The sequence below is a fragment of the Euprymna scolopes genome, chromosome 44 (assembly GCF_053919585.1).
Source record: "Euprymna scolopes isolate OS-2025 chromosome 44, ASM5391958v1, whole genome shotgun sequence".
NCBI classification, from domain to species: Eukaryota; Metazoa; Mollusca; class Cephalopoda; order Sepiida; family Sepiolidae; genus Euprymna; species Euprymna scolopes.
In genome coordinates, this window is record NC_136525.1 from 18223576 (window position 1) to 18249894 (window position 26319).

Here is a 26319-nt window from a genome sequence, read left to right on the forward strand (position 1 = left end):
ATATTTTCTTGGAAACAAAATCTAGTTTTAGAGTTATGACTAAAATTAAATTTATCAATATTTTAGAGATATTTTAAGTTGATACCCCCACCCCATGAGTAAATTTGGTTGGTTGGTTGTTTTTGTTTATGGCATATCAACCCTTTCCGGGTTATTTAATGCCGAATCCAAAGATTTTAAAGAAAAATTTGTTAATAGAATATGTTTATTTTCAAGTTGGTTTCTATTTAACTCATAGTTGGGACCCTAACAGGTACTACCACTCCGGGTCAGAGTGGACCTGGGAGCAATGGTAATTAAAGGGTGGCTCCACACTCCCCAAAGCCCGCAAGAAGGGGCCTCACCACTGGATATAGTTTAAGGTCATATCCAGGACCAGAGTAAATTTGGTATTGTGGCAACTGAAATAATTCTTCTCTAAGAATATGATGGACAAATAGAGAAGACAAATAGGAACTTATGTACAAACTACACTAATAAACATGGCATGGGAAAATTGGCACTAGTAAAATGGTAAAATTGGTTAAATATGAAAAAAAAAAAAAAAAAAAAAAATAGCAGAAGTGAAAGATATAGATAAAAGTCTCATAAGTTTATGAAAATCTTGGATGCAATGCATAAAGGGAAAACATTAAGAATTTTGGCAAATTAAAAATAAATCATATCTATATTTAAAAGTAGATTTGGAGTCTCAGCTAATAACCAACTATCTTTCAATCATACCACCATCTTAGGACTCTTTCGATTATACTAGCATATTTATTCATTTTAAGCGTTTTCTTAAGATTTCATTTCTAACTCCAAAGCATTAATTATGTCATAATCTTAAAAAAGTTTATATCGCCTATAAACATTTCTTTTATCGTAATCTGTCCCAGTCGTGAATCAATGTTTACGTTAAAGTGTAGTACTTGTTCTGATATTTAATCCAGTCTGTTTTTGGTCAGTGAAAGAAAAATTCATCTAAACTGGGGCATATTTTTGCTATGGGAGATAAATTCTGCATTTTTTACTTTTGAAGGCGATTTCATCTGGGTTTACGATTGTGTCAGTCAGACTTAGAGATAGAAAAAAGTTAATTACCCTAAAAAGTTATGATGGCCCGAAAATGGAGGATCATTTTATGTTTAATTTTTATGCGAAACTAATTATAAAGTATTTCTTTACTGGATGTTCACACGTAATTATTTTAAAAAAGTAGAATCGCATCTTTAGGAGGGATAGCTGAGTTTCCTCATCTACTTTAGAATATAGATATAATTTAATTTTAATTTTACAAACTTCTTAATGTTGTCCTGGTGCTTGTACATAAAAATACCCAGGTGAAAATATCAGTTTCAAACAAATTAACAAGAAAACTCTTTGATATAATTACGTATTAGGCAAAAATAGGTATACACACCAAAAATCTTATCTCCCCGGTTTTAAAAAAATAAACCAAATACAAACATAATAAATGCTCATAAACAGAAAATTAAATACTAATAACCTTACACTTTTCTATGCACACATTAACAACATGCAACTATTCCCCTTCCCCCCAAACAAAAACAAACCCTTAAAAAAAAAAAAAAATGTACAGGTATCATTTTTTATTTTTCGATTTTTTTTTAGCGAGTTATCGAACCTTATATGATATTAAGGTTACATTTGAGTCAAATACTTTGACAACCATCCTCACAAAATGGCCGTTCGTCGTTATGTTTGATTTTAGACAAATTATACGTTCTGTGGAGTATTTTGTTTACTTCTCTTTTTCTGACTCTTTATTGACACTGCACTAGGTGTGTCAGAAATTTCGTGAAAAATAGTGAACAATTCCACCCCATCTTTCCAAGCTTATAACTCTTTGAAAAATGTAATTCAATTTTTTTTTTTTTCAATTAAAGGAGCAAGGACCAAGGTTTCATTAAGGAAAAAAAACAAAAAAAAAAAAAACTGTTTTTTTTTTTTTTTAAAAAGGTTTTAAACTTCGGACATTACAGGTAAATTTCTAAAAAAAACACTACTTTTTTTTGTTTTAAATTTGAATATATTATTTATTGACCTTTTCTCTTCAATTTGTGATACATAACACTTTGGTGAGTAAATTAATTATTTACTTTTTAATAGACATTTCAAAATGAGAGGCGTGAATTATTCGACTCCCTGTCTTTCCAAGCTTATAACTACTCGAAAAATGTAATTCAAGCCTTAATTTTTTTTTTCAATTAAAGGAGCAAGGACCAAGGTTTCATTAAAAAGAAAAAAAAACAAAAGAAAAAACGAACAACGTGATTAAAAAAAAAAAAAAGTTTTAAACTTCGAACTTTACAGGTAAATTTCTAAAAAAACACTACTTTTTTTGTTTGAAATTTTAATATATTATTTATTGACCTTTTCCCTTCAATTTGTGATATATAAAACTTTGGTGAGTAAATTAATTATTTACTTTTTAATAGACACTTGAAAATGGGGGGGGGGGGCGTGAATTTAAAAAAAAAAAAAACGTTTGTCTGAAATATTATATTCAGTTTATTGGAAAGAGCATAAAATTTCACATTGACCCTGAAAATATCATAAAAATAGAATCATTAGAAAAATTTTGATTGATTTTTAAAGTTTAAAAATTGAAAAATATTGAGTTCGTAAAATTCATTAGTTTTTTAAAAAATAAAAAAATAATATTTCTATTACTTTTAAAACAACTTTAATAGTTTATTTTGGAAGTATAATCCATAAAGAAAATAAACAACCCACTTTTAAAAGAGAAATTACGAGTTTTTTATATTTTATTTGCAGTTTCGTGGTAGGGGTGTCAAAAATTCCTACAAAAATTCTGATACACCTAACACTGCACATACATTACCTTTGTTTATGTTTTTTTATAGGTAACTTTTTACTTTAGCTCCGCCTTCACACTTTTCTTTAAAGTGCCGACTTTTCACGGTTTTCGACTATGCTGATTAAGAAAATCTTATTTATATTTGGCAGATACAAGTAGTTTTCAAGATATAAAGACCTGTTTTATGCATTTTAAATCAGTGGCCGCCAAATTTTTATGTACTCGTGAGAAACAAATTTAATTCTCTCCGACCGACACTGCCACCCCACAATTTTTTTTGTTGGTGGGTATCCTGACAACGATTCTCAAGGTTAAATTTGGGGGCAAATATTTTCACAACCCCCACACACATAAAATGGGGTGTCTATTCTGATAGTCGTTCTTAACATGGGGAAGTTGGAGTGTCTATTCCAAAAGCCGTTCTTAACATTGGGAGATTAGGGGAGTCTATTCTGAAAGCCGTTCTTTACATGAGGAGGTTGGGTGTGTCTATTCCGAAGGCCGTTCTTAATATGAGGAGGTTGGGATTGGCCAACAACAACAATCATACTTTAATTTTTTTAAAGGGGGAGGGATAATTCCACCAGTTAACGGGTCCTGCTAGTATTTTAATGATTTAAGTTAATAATCTTGTTTTACAATTTATTTTCTTTTGCAGAAGAAATTCTGGTTATATGCTCTTAAAACGCTATCTTATTAGAAATGGATAATCACTGTATGTTAAATTTATATGTGAGACTGATCTAAAAAAGTAGATCTGTTATTTTTTGGGGACGGGAGCACCTTAGAGTTCTCATCTACAAATTTACCAACTTTTCCTTAAATTATTTAATATTAAAATAATACTAAATATTCTTTAACGTTTTCTTGTATAATGTTAAAAATATCTAAACTTTAGAATGTATTGTAATGAAATTATTTGCCGTAATATTAAATATAAAACCATTCCCTATTAAATTAAAACTGAAAAATATGTTTGGATGGGGGGGGGGAGCATATTTTTCAGTTTCAATTTAATAGGTACCGTTTTTGCCAAAAAAACACGACAAAACTAGTACAGAAAAAACTGTTAAAAGTAAACTTTTCTTTAATTTACAATTTGGCTTTTTTTTTTTTTGCCTTTTTTACATAAAAATGTGGCTCTGCTTTTGAATTCGGCTTTTTTTGGCCTTTTTTCCTGAAAAATTTGGCTTCAAACATTTATTATAGTCTGGCAACTCTGATTTCTGCCATGCGCACTTGTTCTAACTTAACAACTAGCCACTACTTGTGGTTCAAACTTTAAAAAAAAAAGGAAAAAAAAAAGCGCTTTAAAATAGTAAAAACACTGAAGTTTTTTTCGTTTTGGAATAGAGGTTTCAGGCGCCCCTATTATCCCAAAGAACCAGCTATGTAAACACTTTGGGGTTTGTTTTACTGTACTTTTCTAACTAACTGGATATGTTTTTAGTGTTTATATTTAATGTAACATGTTTATTCAGCTTGAAAAACATACAGTGTTTACCGACGTATTGGAAAATTTAAAATGGCAGCCGACTATCTTGAGGCGGTAAGTTTGGGAAAATTAGTTATAAAAAAAAAACAAAAAAAAAAAAACAAAAACAGACAAAATACTGTTAGAAACTCGCTCAATATATGTTATCGTGACATAGGCTGACATATATTCGGCGGGTTTTTAACAGTATTTTGACTGGTTTTTTTTTTATTTATTTATAACTCCTTTTCCCAAACTTACCGTCTCCGAGAGAGTCGGCTGCCATTTTGAATTTTCCAATACATTTACATACATCGGTAAACACTGTATGTTTTTCGAGCTGAATAAACATGTTACATTAAATATAAACACTAAAAACATATCCAGTTAGTTAGAAAAGTAACTTATCTTGCCTTTGATAACATTTATTTGTCATATATTTGTTTTGTGACAACTTTTTCGAATCCTTGTGTACAGTAAAACAAACCCAGAAATTATTTTCTAAAACGTTTTTAAGTAAAACTAAGAAATTAATTTAAAAAATATTGTTTATATCCATCTTCATTCAAAAAGGTTATTTTTCGGTAGCTTCGCCGGTTGTTAACCTAAATTTTCCGAATATCAGAAAGAGGCTCGTCTGCGGAACCTACTTACTTCAGCTTCACAAAAATCGCGGTGAATGGTGTTATTTTATTTTAAATTCTATTAAAATAGTAGAAAAAGTTTTATATTATTCTGATTTTCATATAAAATTCAGGCTTTTATCTTTGTGGAAAAAAGCTGATAAAAAAATAATGGATTTTAATAGATTATAATTCGTTAAAAAAAAATCCCAAAAAACAAAACAACTTGGTTTCTCTTTCACTTTTTGGCCGTGCCTAAGTTATTATGATTATCGATTATCAATACTTATTGAAAATATTCCGATACAAAATCTTTCTAAGAACACTGCCAGGCACAAAAAAAAGTACTTTCATGTAAAATTTCATAAAAATCGGCCCAGCCGTTTTCGCGTCTATAGGGAACGAACTCACGTTTCTTTTATATAATGATAGATAGATAGATAATTATTTCGGTACTAGTGCAAAGAGTGATCCGGACGTAAATAATAACGTTATTATTTAAAAAGCCATTCTTAACATGAGGAGGGGAGGGTGTTCTGTACCTATTCTATACTTCAACCTTAAAATTGAATAAAAAAACATAAAACTTTAATTAAACTTGCAAATACGATTTTAAAAAAATAGCGCGGATCAGTAGTGCACTCTCTGCACTAGCACCATTATTTCCATGTTATTTAATAACTAAAGTCGTTTTTCGGTGATTATTGTGTAGATCGGTGATCTTTTAAAAGAACGCATTTCAGGTGAAAACTATTAGGTACTTGCGTGTCATTTCGAAAATTAGTATAAATTCGAAAAATTGTTGAGTAGAAAAATAATTACAAGTAAAAATAGAATTTATCAAATTCTTGAATTTTATTGTATGTTGTTTTAATATGTAAGAGTTGTGCGACTAATTAAGTGCGACAAACTGATTTATCTCCCTTAACTTAAGGTCCGCAATTTTTTTTTTTTAAACAAACTTTCAAAACGTTGTGGCGGATTTTTTTCTTAAAAATACAAACATTTTTTCTACTGAATCATTTTTTTTTTTTCTTTTGCAATTTATACAAATTTCGACATGACACGCAAGTACGTAATAATGATCTCACGTGAAATGCGACGTTTTAAAAAGTTTACCAATCTACAAAAACACCCGCTTTTCTCCTAAGTTTGAAATTTAAAAATAAGGAAGAAAAAATAGTTTTTCCTTTCGAAGCCAAAGTTTCGTATTCAAGGCATTTTTTTTAACGTTTTTATTTTTAATTAATATCATTATTTAAAAAAATAATAATTATTATTATTAATTGGTTTAAAATCTAATAAATACTCATAATCATCGATGAAGTTTGGTTTTATTAACCGAGGAAACAAAAAAATAATAAATAAACAACTATTTAACGAATAAGAACATGCGGTTAGTTTCTTTATTTAACACTAGAAGAAAGAAACATTGTTTTTATTTCTAGAAATTTTCAGATTTATAATAAAAATTTAAATAACTTATATGAAACATGAATAGAATTTATGTAAATCTTCTAAAAATAGTGTATTTTAATTTGAAATATAAAATGGGTCTAAAAGTTATTTAAATTTTAAAAATCCGTTAATACGAAAATATGGAAGATTTCTTTGTTTTTTTTTTTTAAACCGGATTTTTTTTTTGTTTTTAAATAAAAATGAATATTCAAAGTTTTTAATTTATTATACAAAAAACTTACATCAATTACAAAATCTTTACAGAAAATAATTAATTGGTAAAAAAAAAAAAAAGAATAAACATTAAAAAAAATATATAAAACCGGCGTGATTTTTTTCTTTATAGGAAGAAAGAGAGATGACATGATTTTTCAAAGAAAAAAGACGAAAAATTATTAAAAATAAATAAAACTTACGATTTCAATGTCGTTAAATCCAGTCAGAACCAGATTTTTCATTAATTCACAACCAATTCCTCCAGCTCCGACAACCAATAATTTACAATTTTTAATTTTATTTTGCAACTCGTCGTGGAAGACTCCATTCAAGGAAGCCGCCATACTTGCTGTTTGCGTGCACGCACACTTAACACACACGCATAGAGAAAGCGCGATAAACGCATACACATAACAATCAAGAATTATACACACACTAATAGAAACACCTACACTAACATGAACATACATTAACTAATAAATAAGCACACTATTATTTTAATACGATCTAAGAAACACTCTAAGAAATAACTTAATACATACGCATTATTTATAAGCGTATTCTCCAAGAATATTATTTATTCAATTGTAGAGTAGGAGCGGTTGAAAAAAAAAAGACATTTATTTTCGTCCAAAGTTTAAATAAATCTAACTGTTCGTTTTAAAATTGTATTTTGAGTCTCCAAATTTAAAAATAAAATTGGGTTGAAGTCCACGTTTCAACCTAAAAAAAAAAAAAAAAAAAAAAAAATACTGAAAAATCTCTATGGTGTTGTGCTCTGTTGTGGGTTAAAAATCTCATATTCCTAAAAGATCACATAAATTGATCAAGTAGTTTTTTTTATAGATAAAAATTATTATTATTTTGCTTTTACAATATATGCGATTTTAATAGTAAATCGTAGCCATTACAAGGTTGATTTTGATTTATGTAGTTGTCTCCCTTCATTTATTGAATATGGCGGATCAATACAAAACGTTCTCGTTTCCTTACAAAAACTGATTCTCTAATTGAAAAAAAAAGATATTTGATCAGTTTATGTGATTTTTGAAACATGACATTTTCATTCCATGACGGGTATGTATGTATGAGGTGCCTTAAGTAAGTTTCCAACCTTTTTTCGTATGGGCACTTTTATTTATAGTACACACATGAAACTCTAGACCTCATCTAAGTAATCTCCTCCGGCTGCAATGCATTTTTTGCATCGTTTCAACGAGTTTTGTAAGGCCCCATGGAAATCTTCTTGTTTGAGCGTGTCAATGACCCTCGTCACAGCCTCTTTCATCTCCGCAATTGTTTCATAACAGCAACCTCTAAGGTTTTCCTTGAGCTTAGGGAATAACCAAAAGTCGCAGAGAGCAAAGGCTGGACTATGGAGGGGTGAGTAAGGAACTGTCTTGATGCTCATCTTGGTCAAATAGTCTGTGACAAGGATGGAGATGTGGACTGGTGCATTGTCCTGGTGGAAATGCCACGGACCCGATTTGAAGAGTGCTGGCCTCTTCCGATGGAATCTCTTTCTGAACTTCCTTAAAACCTCAACATAATATTCCTTGTTGATTGTTGCTTTTTTTTTTTTTTTTTTTTACACAGTGATCACCACTTATCAAGGCCCGGAAGCCACTCAGGGATAAGGGTTATTGCAAGTACATTACGTTAGTGTGGAGATTTGATGAAGTGTTTACTTAAGGGGGCGGTTCATTTGGAATTTGTTAACATTGGACTTGAAGACATCCAAGTTGTAGTCCGGTGGGAAGCAGGCAGACGGAACAGAGTTCCACAGGCGTGCAGTTCTAAGAAAGAAGCTTTGTTCATGGAATCCACGTTTTGATTTAGGCACAGATAAAGAGTGGGGGAAATTTTTCACAGTGGATTCGGCTAGACGGGTGTTTTTCATGAAAGATTGGCGAGGGAGGACCAGAGATTGGAGTTCAGACGAGCACCTGCCATGGAAATAACGATAAAACAAGGATAGGCTCGCAACGTCTCTTCTGTGGGAGAGAGGTTGCAGGGTAGAGAAAAGTGGGAGCCCAATGCATGTAGATCATGCCTGTGCTGTCAAAAAAAGGGATCATCATAAGTCTCTGGGTGGATTTGCTCTGTGTGACCTTCTTAGGTCTGGGAGAGCCAGCATGCTTCCACTGGGAACTCTGTCTCTGGGTCTCTGGGTCATAGTAGTAGATCCAGCCATTATCGCAGGTCACGAGCATCAAAAAGTGCGAGATCTGAATTCGTCAGTTCAAACATCTTTCTGCTGTCATGCCGTCTTCTTTTCTGATCTTTTCTGATCACCCTTGCAAAAAACTTTGCGCAAATCTTCTGCATCTTCAGTTCCTTTCAAATAATTGCGTGTACAGTTCCCACATTGACATCAAACTGTGCACTTATTGTGTCCATAGACACGTGACTGTCCTTATCCATAAAATGTTTTATTTGGCCAATCAACTCTGGTGTTTTGATTTCCTTACTCCCCCCACACCTCTCATCATTCTTTGCAGATTCCCTGCTTTCCTTGAATCTCTTATGCCACTCAAAAACTGATGCTCAATTCATGCAAGATGGTCCAAAAACAGCCTGAAGCATTCCATACGTTTCTGTGCCATTTTTCCAAGTTTAAAACAGGATTTTATTGCATATCGTTCTTCTAAAATGTTCTCACATCCAGATAGTATTTTTTGAAATTCACCAGGCTTTAATAGGGTGTATTCCTGCTGTAACCTGAAATCATAAAAATTGGTCAGTCATTTCATAAGATGTATAGTTTTAGCATACTGAATTTTCAAGAGTCTATGACAATTTTAAACGCCTGTACAAAAAAGTTTGGTGTCATGGTTTCCAGATTATAAATTATTTGATTGGGAGATCCTATTTATTAAAAAGGAGAATATAAGGTGATAACATACCACGGACATTAAATTAGTAAATAGATTCGCTAATTTAATGTTCGTAGTATGTTATCACTTTCTATCCTCCTTTTTAATAGACTAGCATTTCAGCCCGGTGTTGCCCGGGTGTTTGGAGCTGTGTGTTGAGCAAAAAAAAAAAAAAAAAAAAAAAAAAAGTGGTAGTAGGAAGGCAGGCTCGAACCCGTACCGCGAAGGACGAAAAGAATTGAAAAAAAAAAAACATGACATCTTTGCTGTTACGACCACCATCAAACCGGAAGTGACATAGGTTTAAATTAAGGCTAGACAATCGAAAAGAGGGGATGACTTTTGAAAATATCAGTGAAAAAAGCGACTCCTCCCTGTAGAAAAGTGCCCAGTTGAAGGTGAAGATATTAATTTTTTAGCCAATGTTTTGGTATTTGTTGTCTGAAGGGTCGAGCTTCAAAACGATACTGATCTTGTGAAAATCTGTTGCCTCTGTGGAAAGTTTTAGGCAGACATGCAAACATACATACACACATTTATATATTGATAGCTCAAATTTTCGACCCAAACCGATTAAAAAACTTGCCCTATCTCTGAATACCATTTATGTAAAATTTCAAATGTTTAGACCAGAAATTTTCTGAATAATTTGGTAGAGACCGCACAGGTTAATTTTTTTTTAACTTTGACCCCTACTATGACCCCTAAAATTTATTGTTTTGGGCTCAAATCAAATTATTAAGTTAGATGCATGTCCAAGGAACCTATATCTAAAATTTCAAGTGCGTAGACCAAAAATTGTTGGAGGAGTTTGGCAGAGCTCTCAAAGGTCAAATCGTTGAACTTTCACCCCTTAACAGCCAAGTTTCTGGGCAAAAACCGATCACATCGATTTTCCCAAATCTCAGTAACCTGTATATCAAATTTCGAGTCTGTAGACTAAAAAAAAAAAAGACTATTGCGTAGGGAAATGTACACAGATACACAGACACGTTCACTTAATTTCATGTTGCTATTTTTCAAAGGTAAGGTAACCAGTGAAATATAACGAGGTTAATATAAGAGTGCTCAATACCGGGGTAGAGCAAGTTGCACTTTCAATTTGTCTTTACATGAGCAGTAATGTGTTGCTACACAGTCATGGGCATGTTTCGGTTTTCTAATATTTAGTAACTAGAGACCTCTTCAGGCAACAACACTTATTTTTAAAAGCGGGATTCTCATTAAGAATCCCATTTTTTGTAAAATATATTTTAAAAATTAAAAAATGTACAAAACTTTTACATATTTTCCAATTATTTGCCAATAAAACAAGAAGTTTGGGTTAGTAAGCAGCATATTTCTAGGGGCTTGTTAAATAGAGTCGACGGATCGATTTTTCCCCCTTAATATATGGTTTTACACAAAAACAACAGCACTTACTTCATTGTCATATCGAAAATGGTAAAATATCAAAAAATTACGAAAATTCATTGAGTAGAAAATTATTTATCGTCAAAAGTAATTTTTACGGAAAATTGTGGAAAACTGCATTTTCGCTAGATGTGAACACCTTGACAATTGCGAATGCAGGGAACATACTTATCTCTCTTTTTTTGCCACTTTAATGGCTTCCGATATTTGTTGTTTATAGCGAAAGACTTTTTTTTATTTTACTAAAAACACAATAGCATAAATGAATTTTCGTAATTTTTGGATATATTAATATTTACGACATGACAAGTAAGTCCTGTTATTTTTACTTAAAATCACATATTAAAAATAATCGATCTGTCGACTCAATCTAAACAAGCACCCATTTTTATATCAATGTGAAATTTTTTCATGTGACACCGCTTTCGGCGGACTTCTACTCGCCAAAATTCAAGTAAAACGGTTTGACTTTCTTATGTAATGGAGAACACATTTTATATTGACACCGTTTTCCTATGTGCGTAACAAAGTTTCAACACCTAATCTTTACCATAACCTCAAAGCTTAATAATCTCGCGTACCAGTCAGAAATAGATTTATGTTGCTTTATGCAATAGCTTTAATTTTTGAAAAAGCAGAATTATTGATTAAGCATTTTTTATTAATTTATTTTTAAAACAATTAAAACAACAAAAAACATTTTAAACAAAAATCCAAACTTTAAAAAGAGGAAATATTCTCGCATTTTTACTGGGTTTGAGATTAAAAGTTTTCTTCTCCTTCCTTTTCTTTCGAAAAACCGATTGCTAATTTTTTAAAAATATTTTTAAACTATGTATGTTTTTTTTAATTATGAATATAATTTTCATTTATATTTTAAGAATTAGCTCGAAAAAGATAAACAAATGCAAAAAAAAGAAATCTAAATCTTAAAATCTATTGAAAATGTCGTAAAAAAAATGATTAAGCCTCGTTTTCAACTTTTTTACTACTTCCGGCGCGAAACTCAAAACTGTCAACTAGGAAAAACATGTCGCTGGTAAATAAAAGTAAGCTTTTTTTTTTTTACTTTTATATTTTAATTGTTCGCACATTATTTATTTTTTTAATTTTAAACTGAAATTTTATATAAATATATTAAATTATCAAGAATTTCATAGAAGTTTCCCTATAATCACCATTATTACGAAAAAAAAAAAAAAAAAAAAATTGAATGTAATTTCATTCAACGAAAATATAAATAAGCATAACGGTTATATTGCAGCGGTTAACTCCCAAATAACTGTTTTTCCTGTCTTTAATTAACGACAGGAAAAATGAATTCACCGTATTTTTTGTCTGATTTTTGTAGACTCATTCATATTTTTCAAATATTAAAATTATAGGGCATTTATTACCACGGACAACAAAATGAAAAAGTGGTTAAAAAGGGGCAATATAAATTACTCTTCTACCTACCTAGATTTGAGTTCCCTGCCGAACACCATTAAAAAACACTGACTTCTGCCTACGCATGAGCAAAGGACATGTTTTAGTTGCCATAGTAACTAAACGATCATGAATTTTTATCGACTTTTTTTTTACTGTTTATGAATATTGAAATAAAAGAAATTACTACACATTAATAATATCTCACTTTTATCGCCTTTGTTTTTTATCACTTTTATCGACTTTTTTTTTTTTTTTTTTAATAGCATTTTCGGTACTGGTCGCGGTAAGAGTTCCCTGCCGAACACCCTCCAAAAACAATGATGTCTCCCGTTTCTCCCGCGCAGCCGCAAAGGACATGTTTTAGTTGCCATAGTAACAACACTTTTTATTGACATTGTTTTACTGTTTAAAGACATTACTACACATTTATTAATAATATCTCACTTTTAATCACTTTTATCGACTTTTTAAAACTTTTTTTAAATTCTTTTTAAATGACAACGTTAATGTTTATGAATATTGAAATAAAACATTAATACACATTTATTAATATCTTTTTTTTTCTTTACTGTTTATGTGTCAATTTTATCGACTTTTTCTTTTCTTATATTGAATATTGAAATAGAAGACATTACTACACATTTATTAATAATATCTTTTTTTTTTTTTTTACTGTTTAACTGTTTGTGTCACTTTTATCGACTTTTTCTTTTATGAAACTTATCGGCGGTTCTTGAAATTTACTTACCACAAAATGATGATAGAATAATAAATTTACTTACGTTTAATCAATGTTATTTTCTTTTTTAAATAGCATTTTCTTTTTAAATGACGACGTTTTTAGTGTTTATGAATATTAAAAGAAAAATAATTACTAAACATTTATTAATAAGAAAATTGAATAAAAACACAAAAAATATATCCAGTTTGGCAGAAAAGTAAATTATCTTGCCTTTGATAACATTTATGTTATATATTTGTTTTTTGACAACTTTTTCGAATCTATGTGTACAGTAATACAAACCCTAAATGTATTATTCTATCACCATTTTGTGGTACTAGTGCACTTATTGATCCGTGCTGAAATAACGTTATTATTTAAAAAGCCATTCTTAACACAGGGAGGGTGTTTTGTACCTATTCTCTACTTTAACCTTACAATTGAAAAAACATTAAACTTTAAGCTTAGAAATACGATTTAAAATATAGCGCGGATCATAAGTGCACTAGCACCCATTTTCTTATTAATAAATGCTTAGTAATTATTTTTCTTTTAATATTCATAAACACTAAAAACGTCGTCATTTAAAAAGAAAATGCTATTTAAAAAAGAAAATAACATTGATTAAACGTAAGTAAATTTATTATTCTATCATCATTTTGTGGTAAGTAAATTTCAAGAACCGCCGATAAGTTTCATAAAAGAAAAAGTCGATAAAAGTGACACAAACAGTTAAACAGTAAAAAAAAAGAAGATATTATTAATAAATGTGTAGTAATGTCTTTTATTTCAATATTCAATATAAGAAAAAAAAAAGTCGATAAAATTGACACATAAACAGTAAAGAAAAAAAAAGATATTAATAAATGTGTATTAATGTTTTATTTCAATATTCATAAACATTAACGTTGTTGTCATTTAAAAAGAGTAAAAAAAAAAGTTTTAAAAAGTCGATAAAAGTGATTAAAAGTGAGATATTATTAATAAATGTGTAGTAATGTCTTTAAACAGTAAAACAATGTCGATAAAAAGTGTTGTTACTATGGCAACTAAAACATGTCCTTTGCGGCTGCGCGGGAGAAATCATTGTTTTTGGAGGGTGTTCGGCAGGGAACTCTTACCGCGACCAGTACCGCATTTTCTTTTAAATGACGACGTTTTTACTGTTTATGAATATTAAAAGAAAAACAATTACTAAACATTTATTAATAAAAAAAATGGGTGCTAGTGCACTTATGATCCGCGCTATATTTTAAATCGTATTTCTAAGTTTAATTAAAGTTTAATGTTTTTTTTTATTCAATGGTAAGGTTAAAGTAGAGAATAGGTACAAAACACTCTCTCCATGTTAAGAATGGCTTTTTAAATAATAACGTTATTTCAGCACGGATCAATAAGTGCACTAGCACCCATTTTTTTTTTTTATTAATAAATGTTTAGTAATTATTTTTCTTTTAATATTCATAAACAGTAAAAACGTCGTCATTTAAAAAGAAAATGCTATTTAAAAAAGAAAAGAAAAAGTCGATAAAAGTGACACATAAACAGTAAAACAGTAAAAAAAAAAAGTCGATAAAAGTGATTAAAAATAAAGGCGATAAAAGTGAGATATTAATAAATGTGTAGTAATTTCTTTTATTTCAATATTCATAAACAGTAAAACTTATAAAAAGTCGATAAAAATTCATGATCGTTTAGTTACTATGGCAACTAAAACATGTCCTTTGCTCATGCGTAGGGAGAAGTCAGTGTTTTTTTTATGGTGTTCTGCAGGGAACTCAAATCGCGACCAGTACCATAAGTTGTTTTGTGTTTTATTTTAGCGCGGTTTATTAAAGTTCGAAGGTAATTTATTATACTTGGAGTTCTTTGAGATGAGTAATTTGTATATTTATGTTTTTTTTTTTTTTATTTATTTATTTATTTGCGGACTTATCTTCAGCAACTATGAAGATGAGGATAACAGTTCGCAAATAAATAAATATTCGAAGGTAGGAATTATTGGTGCTAGTGCAGAGAGTGATCCGCGCTATTTTTTAAATCGTATTTGCAAGTTTAATTAAAGTGGGTTTGTATTACTGTACACATAGATTCGAAAAAGTTGTCAAAAAACAAATATATTTTTTTTTTTTTTTTTTTTTTTTTTTTAATTCAATTTTCACCCCAAACAAGGCACAGTGCCACTTTGAAGCAGGGGGCTACTATTAGGGAATTAATTAGCGGGGTCATTATGAAGGGAGAAGAGTAGAAAGATGTTTGTTAACATTACACTTGAACTTCTGCATATCATTGCAGTTGGGAAAGCAGAATCCCGGAAGGGAGTTTCAAAGACCCGCAGTTCTGGGGAAGAAACTATTGGAGTAAAAGGCTTTCTTGCACCTAGGGATCTCTACTGTAAAGGGATGAGACTTAGTAGCTTGTCGGGTTTGTCGGGGGTAGTTATGTCGGGGAGGTACAAGTGTTTGCAGTTCGTCAGAGCATTCATCATTAAAGTATTTGTAGAACAGGCAGAGGGATGCAACATCTCGTCGATGGGACAGAGGTTGAAGCCTAGATGACAGTTCAGGACCTATCAGGTTGGCGACTCTTTTTTGAACCCTGTCCAGGAGCGAGAGACAAGCAGCAGATGCACCAGCCCAGATGTGACAACAGTACTCCATACATGGGCGAATGGTTGCCTTATAGAGGTATAGGATACTGGCAGGCGTAAGTAGTTTTCTAGCACGGTAGAGTGAGCCAACCTTTCTTGCAGCAGCCTTGGCAATGCTCTCAATGTATCTATTCCAGTTCATATTCCCTGTAAACGTTAGGCCGAGGAGTTTAAAAGAAGTACTTTCAGGCAATGTGTTCTTGGCCATTGCTATTGGTGGTAGAGAAGGTTTCTTGTAGTTATTGAAGGAAACAAGCTTAGTCTTAGCAGAATTGAATGTGACCAACCATTTTTGTCCCCATTCCACTACGGATTGGAGGTCGTCCTCTAGTGTTTCTGCCATTTCCTTGGATATGTGTTCATTTGTTTTCCCCTCATATCTGTTATAGAGAGTGGTGTCATCGGCAAATATACCCATCTCCGAAACAATATTATCAGGGAGGTCGTTTATGAATATCAGGAATAATAGAGGTCCAAGGATAGACCCCTGAGGTACTCCCGCATTTATGTCATATTGTTTGGATGTATGTCCGTCGAGGACAACTTTGATTTTTCTATTACTTAAGAAGGATTTAATTACATTATGAATTCTTCCAGTGATTCCATATGATCTAATTTTCCTTAGAAGAGCATCGTGCCATACCCTGTCAAAAGCCTTAGATATATCAAGGGCCACCGCTCTACCCTCCCCTGTTTTATCCAATGAACGGTATATACGTTCAGAAACTACAGTTAAGATATCTGCTGTTGAACGGGCTTGCCTGAATCCATATTGTTTGTCAGTCAGGAGTTTAGCAGCTGTTAGGTGCTGGACTAGGGCTTGATTAACTAAGGACTCAAATATTTTGGCAAAGAGCGGGAGGAGGCTAATGGGGCGATAATTTAGTGGGTCAGTTCTTTCACCAGAATTCTTGAAGATTGGTACCACAGAGGCGGTTTTCCAGCAGTCGGGAAAACAAGATTCGTTAAGGCATTTATTGTAAAGTTTGGACAGAACTGGAGCAACCTCGGCAGAGCATTTTTTTAATAGCACAGCCGGGATGAGATCTGGTCCACATGCTTTTGAGGTGTCTAGGTTTTTTATAATAACATGTACCTGAGAAGGGGTGATTTTCAAATCGTCAAGTGTGGCGTCTGTTCGCAGAGGAAAATCAGGGAGTGAGTGGTGTACCGAGTTCAGTGTGGAGTTTGAGGCAAACCGACTGGCAAGCAGATTAGCCTTGTCAGTTGCCGTGCAAGCAACCTCATGATTGTTTGTTAGTGTGGGGGAATAATTGACTGTCCATTATTAACTACGCTGTTGTAGATTTTCCAAAAATCCCGGGTTCCTAATTTCTGTGCTTCGATGCGCTTTCTGGTGGTTTCAGAGTAATCTGTCTTAGCTGTGTCTATCACTCTCTTACAATTATTTCTAGCTTCTATAAACTTCTGTTTATTTGAGCTGGACTTATGTCGGTTGAATCTGCGGAACGCATGCTGCCTTTGACAAATGGCAGCTGCACAAGCAGAAGTAAACCATTGGGGAGAGTGGGGCTTGCTATAGTATTTCCGTGCGGGAACATGTGCTTCAATAGCAGTTTTGAACCATTCAGTTGTCTCATTTGCACACTGTTCCGCTGGAAGAGTAAAGATATTTTGCCATGGGGCATTTCTGATGAGCTCCCTGATGGCTTCCCAATCAGCCTTTTTGTAATACCTAGTTGTTTGGAGTAGTGGGTCTTCAGTTTTAGGGCGAGAATTTAGGCTGATTTCTACCATTGTCACAGCGTGATCAGCATTCCCGAATGGGCTGTGGGCATTTGTTGTACAGTCATTGGGAACCATTGTCAGAAAGAGATCTAGAAGTGAGGCATGTTGATCGTGCTGGTCTGGGAAATGTGTCGGAAATGTAACCAACTGAGATAGGGAATGAGATATAGAGAAGCTATGAGTTGCGCTACCAGCTACGTCTGTGTGATTTAATAACGTTATTTAAAAAGCCATTCTTAACATTGGGGAGCGGAGGGTGTTTTGTACCTATTCTATACTTCAACCTTATAATATTTTTGTATTACTGTACACATAGATTCGAAAAAGTTGTCAAAAAAACAAATATATAACAAATAAATGTTATCAAAGGCAAGATAAGTTACTTTTCTACCAAACTGGATATATTTTTCGTGTTTTTAGTCAGTGTAACATGTTTATTCAGCTCGAAAAACATACAGTGTTTACCGATGTATTGGAAAATTCAAGATGGTGCCAGACTCTCTTTTTAACACGGTAAGTTTGGGAAAAGGTGTTATAAATAAAAAACTAGACAAACTACTATTAAAAACCCACCGAATATATGTCAACCTATGTCACGGTAATATATATTGAGCAAATTTCTAACAGTATTTTGTCTAGTTTATTTTTATAATACCTTTTCCCGAACTTACCGTGTTTAAGAGAGAGTCGGCCGCCATTTTGAATTTTCCAATACATCGGTAAACACTGCATGTTTTTCGAGCTGAATAAACATGTTAAATTGAATAAAAACACGGGAATTATATCCAGTTTGGTAGAAAAGTAACTTATCTTGCCTTTGATAACATTTATAAATGTTATCAAAGTAACATTTATAAATGTTATCAAAAGTAACTTATCTTGCCTTTGATAACATTTATTTGTTATATATTTGTTTTTTTGACAACTTTTTCGAATCTTTGTGTACAGTAATACAAAACAAAAATTTTAAGGTTGAAGTATAGAATAGGTACAAAACACCCTCCGCTCCCCATGTTAAGAATGGCTTTTTAAATAACGTTATTATTTCAGCACGGATCATTCTCTGCACTAGTACGGAATTATTTTATGTCAAGATGGGAATTTTAACTAACATGCTCTCTGTTGAAGGCAAAAAATGAGACAATCACAAAACAGCAAACGCTACCTGTAAAATTCAAGACAAACTTTATTGGTACACATATTGCAAAATAGTGCACCCATCTTGCGTCCGACGTGGTGGAGCAGCTGTGCAGTGTCAGAAATCGCCATTAAAAATTTGTGGTAAACACTGGAATATTTCGAAGCTTATAACTACTTGAAAAATGTAATTGAAACCCTAAGTTTTTTTTAATTAAAGGAGCAAAGACCAAATTAAAAAAAAAAAAAAAAAAAATAGCAGGTTTTAATAGCAAATTATGCAATATTTTTTTTTTTAAATGGGTTTCCTTTAAAAAAGATTTAAAGAAAATCAACGAAATTTTACTTACTTCGATTATAAAAATATATATAAATTCCCAAAAAATCACTTGCCTATAAAAATACTATTCAATGGGTACTTCCATTGTTTATTGTTAAGAATTTATCCATATTTATACGTATATTCCATGTCCTTTTTAAATAAAAGACTTTTTTAAACAAGGTTTACAAAAAAACGCCAACTCGGATGTTTTTCAGTGTTCAAATAAAGGGAGACAAATTTCTGATTTTCTTCACGTTTATCTTCCGGTGGTTTCGGCCCTGTCGGTGGGGCAATAGAATACGCCGACTGCCCGCCTGCAGAGGTTAAAAGTCCCTCAATGGGGGTCCTGGATATGACCTTAAACTATATCCAGTGGTGAGGCCCCAGCTTGTGGGCTTTGGGAAGTGTGGAGCCACCCTTTAATTACCATTGCTCCCAGGTCTACTCTGACCCGGATTGGTAGTACCTGTTAGGGTCCCAACTATGGGTTAAATAGAAACCAACGTGAAAACAACCAATATATTCTATTAAAAAAATTTTTCTTCAAAATCTTTGGAATCGGCCTTAAATAACCCAAAAAGGGTTGATATGCCGTAAAACAAAAACAACCAACCAACCAATCCGGTGGTTTCAAAAGGCCACAATTAATGTCTCTTTCTATTGCGTGCTGTAAACAAAAATTAGTATTTTGGGGCCTCCATAGGTATAAAATGAACACATTCACTTCTAAGTTTTTGCTTTTAAACAAAAAACTCACTCTACCGATTTTTTTTTATTCTCTTAATGAAATACACGAGTTTTCATTAATATATTTTATTTCTTCTTTATCGAGTGAATTTTTTTTTTTTTTTAAATATCTAAAAAAAGAAAACATTGAATGAAACAGAAAAAAATTGTTGTAAACGTCGGATATTTGCTTGACAATCTAAGCATAACATAAGCTTCTACTTTAAAAAAAAAAAAAAATCCACATGGTTTTTTTTTTAAAAAAAGGTTTTACACTTTGAACTTTACAGGTAAATTTCCAAAAAACACTTTTTTTTGTTTTAAATTAGAATATTGTATTTTGTTGATCTTTTATCTTCAATTTGTGACATATAAAACTTTTGTGAGTAAATTAATTATTTAAATTTTAATAGACATATCAAAATGGGGGGGGGTGAATAAAAAAAAACGTTTAAAGTGCGCCGGCACTTTGTAAACACTGTTTTTTTAAAAAATAAAAAATAATATTTCTATTATTTTTTAAACAGCTTTAATAGTTTATCTTGGAAGTATATTTCATAAAGAAAATAAACAACCCACTTTAAAAAGAGAAATTACAAGTTTTTTTTATATTTTATTCGCAGTTTTGTGTTAGGGGTGTCAAAAATTCCCTCAAAATTCTGATACACCTAGTGGAGGTGGTAGGTTGCTTCAATGAAGCGATAGTTTTAGTCCTTTTGCAATTCTTATGCTGTCGTAGCCTGTTGCAGAGAAGGATGAATTTAGCCCTAAAAAATTGGTAACAACGCAAACGGGCTTAATACCGAAGATGAAAAGTTCACAATGATGAGAAAGGTCTGTAATGCGGTTGTAGACATCCTGTCTTATAAGTATGTCTAATTCGTAGGCTTTTACAAATATGTTCTATATTTCATCCGCGGCTGAGATCTGATGCATAAAAGGCACTAATGTTAGCGCCCAAGTCTCCTTCTTAGAAGACATAATAAAAATGAGTGCTTCCTTCTTCACTGACCTGGAACGAACTGAAGAAAACTGAAAAGGAAATAAATTGTTGTGAAAGGCATGTGACATGTCTGGTTAGATTCGACCAATCAAATCGATCGATATAATGGCGGTTAGGGCTTGTATGATGACTATATAATTTCTTACACAGTGGGTGATATTAGAAAAATAAAATAAGACATTCAAAAATGGTTCTTCTAACCATCATTACATAAGGAGTCATTTTAGTACTTCTGCAGTTTAAATCCCGTTTTTATGTGAGTCTCGTCGTTCGGCAACGCCCGGCAGACAACAAAAAAAAAACACCAGATTATACTGAGTGATCGGAAATCAGAACAAAAACCAAAAAAGATATTGTAGAAAATTTAATTCCGACCAGAGTTGGGCTGGATGGTCCGAGAAGGGGTTGGTATCAATGAAGGTTGCGAAATGATCGTTATTTCGCGACCCCCAACTCGGGAGTCAGTTAATAGCTAGATGAAGAAATATGACGCATTGTCTCTCTGGTGAGATGTTGGACAAACTCCGAAAGAACGAACGACACCCACATCCCGCAGAGGGCCCCCTGTCCACAGCATACATCATTACCACGCCCAGACTTGGAAAGGTGCATGTACGTCGGAAACCAATTGGTAACAGATAAAGTGCTCATCAAGGTACTGCTAGCAACCTACCGCGTCACGTAGCTTGACTAGACGCAATATAAGAAACTACTGGGCAGACAGAGAACACTGCAGAGCATGGACAACGTCAGCATCCCTCAAAACTCTATCGATGAAGTGGCGTGCACCACTCACCAATCCACACTTGGCCCAAGCGCCTCCCAGTAACAACGTAAAATGGCCGAGTCGAAGATGTCTTAGGGTAGAATCGACTTTCTCAGACCTCCACCCCCTTCTTGGCATTGGTGCTTTCCTTATTTTTTCCACAATACAAAATAAGGTAAAAGTGACTATCGGAATACCCTCGCCAAATCACTGCTAAAAAAATTGTCTGTGTCCATAAAAAAAAGCTTAAAGACCGAACCAGAAATTCGAAAATGAAATGAAACAAAATTTATTTGCTGCACTTCTTTTTTTTTATTCATTTTAATTCAGGTACGCATTTACCAGAAAAGATGTATTTCCCTATTAATATTTTAGTAAGAACGAATGGTAATGCTGACCGAGTTTTTACCATGGGTGTGATTCGACCCAATGAAATAATTTGCCTCGAATTCAAATTAAGACAGCAAAACATCAAACTGGAAATGAAAATATGAAACGAAACTGAACATTACGTATTATTTTTTCCTCCATTTTTCTCGGTTATTTACTATCAAATTGAAACTAAACAGCTTTATTTTTGGGGGTGAATGTTACTTTTAGCTGTAACCCGACGCCAACCATTCTAGTTGAATTTGTGTGCTCCTCAGAGCCCTCGTACTCTCTCGACGTAAATTCACCAGACAAACCTGACAAGCAGCAAATCCCACCCCTACTTAGTAGAGACCTCTAGATGTCAGAAAGCCTTCTATTCCAATAGTTTTTTCCCCAGAACTGCTAGACTTTGGAATTCCCTCTCTGTTCTCTGCTTTCCTGACTGTACTGACACGCAGAAGTTCAAGTGTAATATAAACAGACATCTTGCTGCTCAACTCCCTACATAGTATCCCTACTATGTCCCAGATAGTAGTCCCCTACATTAAAGTGGCACTGTGCCTTGTTTGGGATGAAAATGGAATAATAAAAGAAGTAAATCTCATTTTGCAAGTCTATTATTTATTTCTGGTTAGAGTCTCAAGGATTTCTTACTAACTCGGCCCCATGTTATAATTTAAGGAGAGTAAAAAGTGGATCTTGAGTTTATTTTTGGCAGCCGGTAAACTTTGCTTCCCTTATTTTGTTCTTGTACTTCTCACATTCTATAAGTGATGTTTCTGACAAAGAGGTAAGAATTGCTGTTTTCTAGGTCAGACTCTATTCCAGACTTAATGTTGGCAAGTTTTTGACCTTGAAATAGTTTTTTTTTTTTTTTTTTTTCTTTTTTTAGTTCCTTACATCAACTGGCTCCATGCCTTTGTGCTTATTTGGATTAGGACTTTTGGCGGCATTTAAAATGAAAGAAAATACAGAAATGTCTGTATGATGTAAATAAAAATCATAATCGTCATAGGACGAATATGGTAAATTCCAAAAATCATATAATTTGATCAAGTTGTTTTTTTTTTTTTATTATTCAAGAAAATCAAATTTTACTCTATTTCAATGAAGGTGAAAAAATGAAATCAACAAATTAGTGGACAAAGGTAGGCAATCCTAATGCATGTGGAAACCGTCAAAATAACTGATTACCTCCCCTTACTATTCTCTTTAAAGAAACCTGGCTTGATCTGTCACTTATTGGTAAAAAAGCAACGAATTGGTGGACAAAGGTAGACAACCCTAATGCACGTGGAAACCGTCAAAATAACTGATTACCTCCCCTTACTGTGCTCTTTAGAGAAATCTGGCCTGATCTGTCACTTATCGGTAAAAAATGACAAATTTATTTTTCGTAAATAATAAAAAAATTACTTGATCAATTTTGTGATTTTTTTTTTTTTTTTTTTTTTTTTTTTTCTGAACTATAAAATCTTTAAAGCCGGCCTGAGGCTTACTTAGTCAAAACGTGGTGAGACGACAACAGAATGTAGTCAGGAGATTCAGAGTTCCTATCCATCGCGGTTACCACCTGACAAAGGCCAGAGGAATAGTTGGCCGAAACGTTGTGGAAGCAACTAATAAAAAGATGAGGATAATAGTCCGCAATAAATAAAATTAATAAATAAAACTCATCTCAATGAATTCCAGTTGAAAATAAATCCTATACCATTCACTATGCAATTTTTACTGCTATGTATCTAAAAAAAACGGAGCTATTTAAGCTATTTAATCTGACGTAGTCGTATGAGACTAGAGGGAGGAAGAAATACTCCTAGTACTATCTCCAGTGATATTGGCTTATACAGAGCTGATAAGATCTCCATCATTCCAATAATTATCGGAGCACCTGGACTAACAAGAAAGAATTTCTTAAACTACTTGGCAAATATACCCAGTGAACCAAGTGTAAGAGAGATAAAAACAATTGTACTTAAAAGGACGGTTAGAATCTTAAAAAGATCTCTTAGCTGGAATATCTGTGATAGTGGAGGAATGTCTTGTGTCTGATAGCATGCATATTTCCAGTATAAACAAAATAAGAAAAAAAACAAGAGTTTTTGATTTGTTTTTTATTTAATGCACTAAATATTTGTTGATTATCAAAATTATCACGTCTCAACACTTGAATATTTTTTAAAGTGCCTTTAATTCTAGCAAGACCCACATGCTTCTATTATTTTATAGTTGTGGAATAGAAGAGAAATTAGCTGTTATTTATCGATCTCGTTATCTATCTTTGTATCTATTTATCTAACTGGAAGTAAACAAGAGATGTGGAACTATGTTTTCATATATTATCAAACCATGTCAAAATACATCAAACTTGGTGACCGATCGGGTTTGCACTGGAAGCTCTGACCAGCTCATTGGAAGTATGTGTTGGTCTATCACGTGTTCTGATTAGCTGGGAAAATAGTCGAGTTGGATTAAGGACATCAACAGAGGAAGATGGTCTGAAAGATGTCTTCTCCCTTCCTCCCGAGGGACGGAGAGGGGGGAGAGTCTTAGACGTGGGACGTGTAAGAACTAAGCACCCAAACAAAGATTGTCGATCACTCCTCTGCTAATGTCGACTACCTGGGAGTAATAAAAATATAAAAATACACAGCATCTTGGTCTCTCTTGTAAGCGTCTATGTTTACACAGAATCCTTCTTTTCAAGATTGGCTGAAAAACATCTCAAAGACAGCAGAAAAAGCAGTACGTCGTCAATGTGTGTGCTTATGTATTTATGACTGACACACATATCAACACTTAAACGAAATTATCACGGACCGTGAAATAGACAGTTATGCATGCATATATATATATATATATATATATAGATAGATAGATAAGAACATATGGTTCAGATAGTGAAGAAGCCCTCTATAGACATTAATAACACGTCACACAATTCCATGACATGTATAATAACCCCTCCGTCACATAACACTATTCTATACACATAAGTTATATTAGCTGTATTTTCATACTAGCGGGAGAGGGGGGGTAGCCTTGCCTGGGGTCGTAAAATACCCTTAAATATACTTTAATTCATGCAGATTTCCTATTCATTATTACAGAGCCAACTCTCTATTGAATATTATAGTGTACCTAATATATAGATATAGTACTGATTTCAAAAGTAAAAAAAATGACTTGGGTGCCATCAGCTTGAATCAAAACCAAAAACGATTAGTGCTCCAGCTGCTTCGCTACTCATGTAGCTACTGAGAGATAAGTAAGAAAGATTTAATATTAAACGACTTGAAGAAATTAATTGAATTTGTGCATGCACGTAAATAGAAATATGTCGGCAAGTTAAAATTAACATTTCAACCTGACGATATACGGCTGTTTGTGTTATTCAATCATCAAAACAAAGATTTCACTTGTTAAAAACCATCCTTGGTGTATGATTACTTTTTCCTATTAATTTCAATGTCATGTGACCAGTAGTTTAAGAGTTTATCAGTTAAATATTTACGCACACACACTTCTGTTTTCTTTATATAGATTTTTTTGTTAAAACTCTATTTCAGTTAATGAAGCGTTGCCTGTGTGCATCACAGAAGACGACGTGAAAAACATGCCTGGATTTGCCAGCCTGTTGCTTGCCCTATCCAAACGGATCCAACCGAACGGCATGAGCATGAAGATACAGAAGGAGGTCGATGAGGTAAGACGAGTGAAAATTTGGCACAAGTGCACTTTGACTCATCGGAAGTATTTTTTTTTTTTTTTTGTGTTAATTTTTGGAAGAGTTATACTAGTGACAAGGGAAGACAATCTAAAAATCTATGCTTGTTTCTGAACCAAATTTTTCAAGCTATGTCTCGAAACAAACAAACAAAATGATATCAAAATATTCTAAAATGAATGTTACCATTCTTAAGACATTTTTTTATTAAAAAAAAAAATTTTTTTTTTTTTTTTTTTTTTTTTTACAAAGGAGTCTGCACTTATCAAGGCACAAAGGCCACTCAAGGATAAGGGTTAATGAATGTAAGATTGTAAGTGTAGTAATCGGTAATGGTTTTAGTTGGGTAGATATTGATTATTTAAGGGGACATTTCAACAAGAACTTGTTTACATTGGACTTGAAGGCTACAATATTGTAGTAGTATTCCACAAGCAGGCTGTTCTAAGAAAGAAGCTTTGTTCATGGAATAACTAAATTTATGTTTTCAAAAAAAATAGAAAAAGTTATTTGAAAAATATTTCATCCATTTCATAATATTCTAAACTGGATATTTTGTTGGAGCATTTTAAATAAATATTTTTTTTTTTTTTAAATATTTATTGTGAAATATAGAATCTTCGATTTTACTTGTAAATTTAAAAAATAATTTAATTTGAAATATTCTTAAATTTTTAAAATTTTATATTAACCCTTCATGACCTGAATGATGTAGATGATTAAAAAATATTTGTTAACTTTAGTTCGTTTAAAGTGTAATGATACTATTATTTTAAGACTTTTTCGCTATAAGTCTTTCATTATGAAGTTCAATAGTTAAACTACCACTGA

The 26319-nt window shown here is 32.5% G+C and overlaps 2 protein-coding genes across 2 annotated transcripts in view; one reads left to right on the forward strand and one right to left on the reverse strand.

Moving 5' to 3' along the window:
* Positions 1-6983, reverse strand: part of LOC145268717 (SUMO-activating enzyme subunit 2-like) — a 58090-nt gene extending 51107 nt beyond the window's left edge. The window contains exon 1 of the mRNA XM_080124264.1: positions 6796-6983. Coding sequence (XP_079980390.1) covers positions 6796-6939 — 144 coding nt within the window. The 5' untranslated portion in view covers positions 6940-6983. The remainder of the gene's footprint in view (positions 1-6795) is intronic.
* Positions 6984-11779: 4796 nt separating this feature from the next.
* The window catches only part of LOC145268719 (HAUS augmin-like complex subunit 4), a 63729-nt gene continuing 49189 nt past the window's right edge, over positions 11780-26319 (forward strand). Inside the window, exons 1-2 of the mRNA XM_080124269.1 lie at positions 11780-11933; positions 25331-25467. Coding sequence (XP_079980395.1) covers positions 11915-11933; positions 25331-25467 — 156 coding nt within the window. The 5' untranslated portion in view covers positions 11780-11914. The remainder of the gene's footprint in view (positions 11934-25330; positions 25468-26319) is intronic.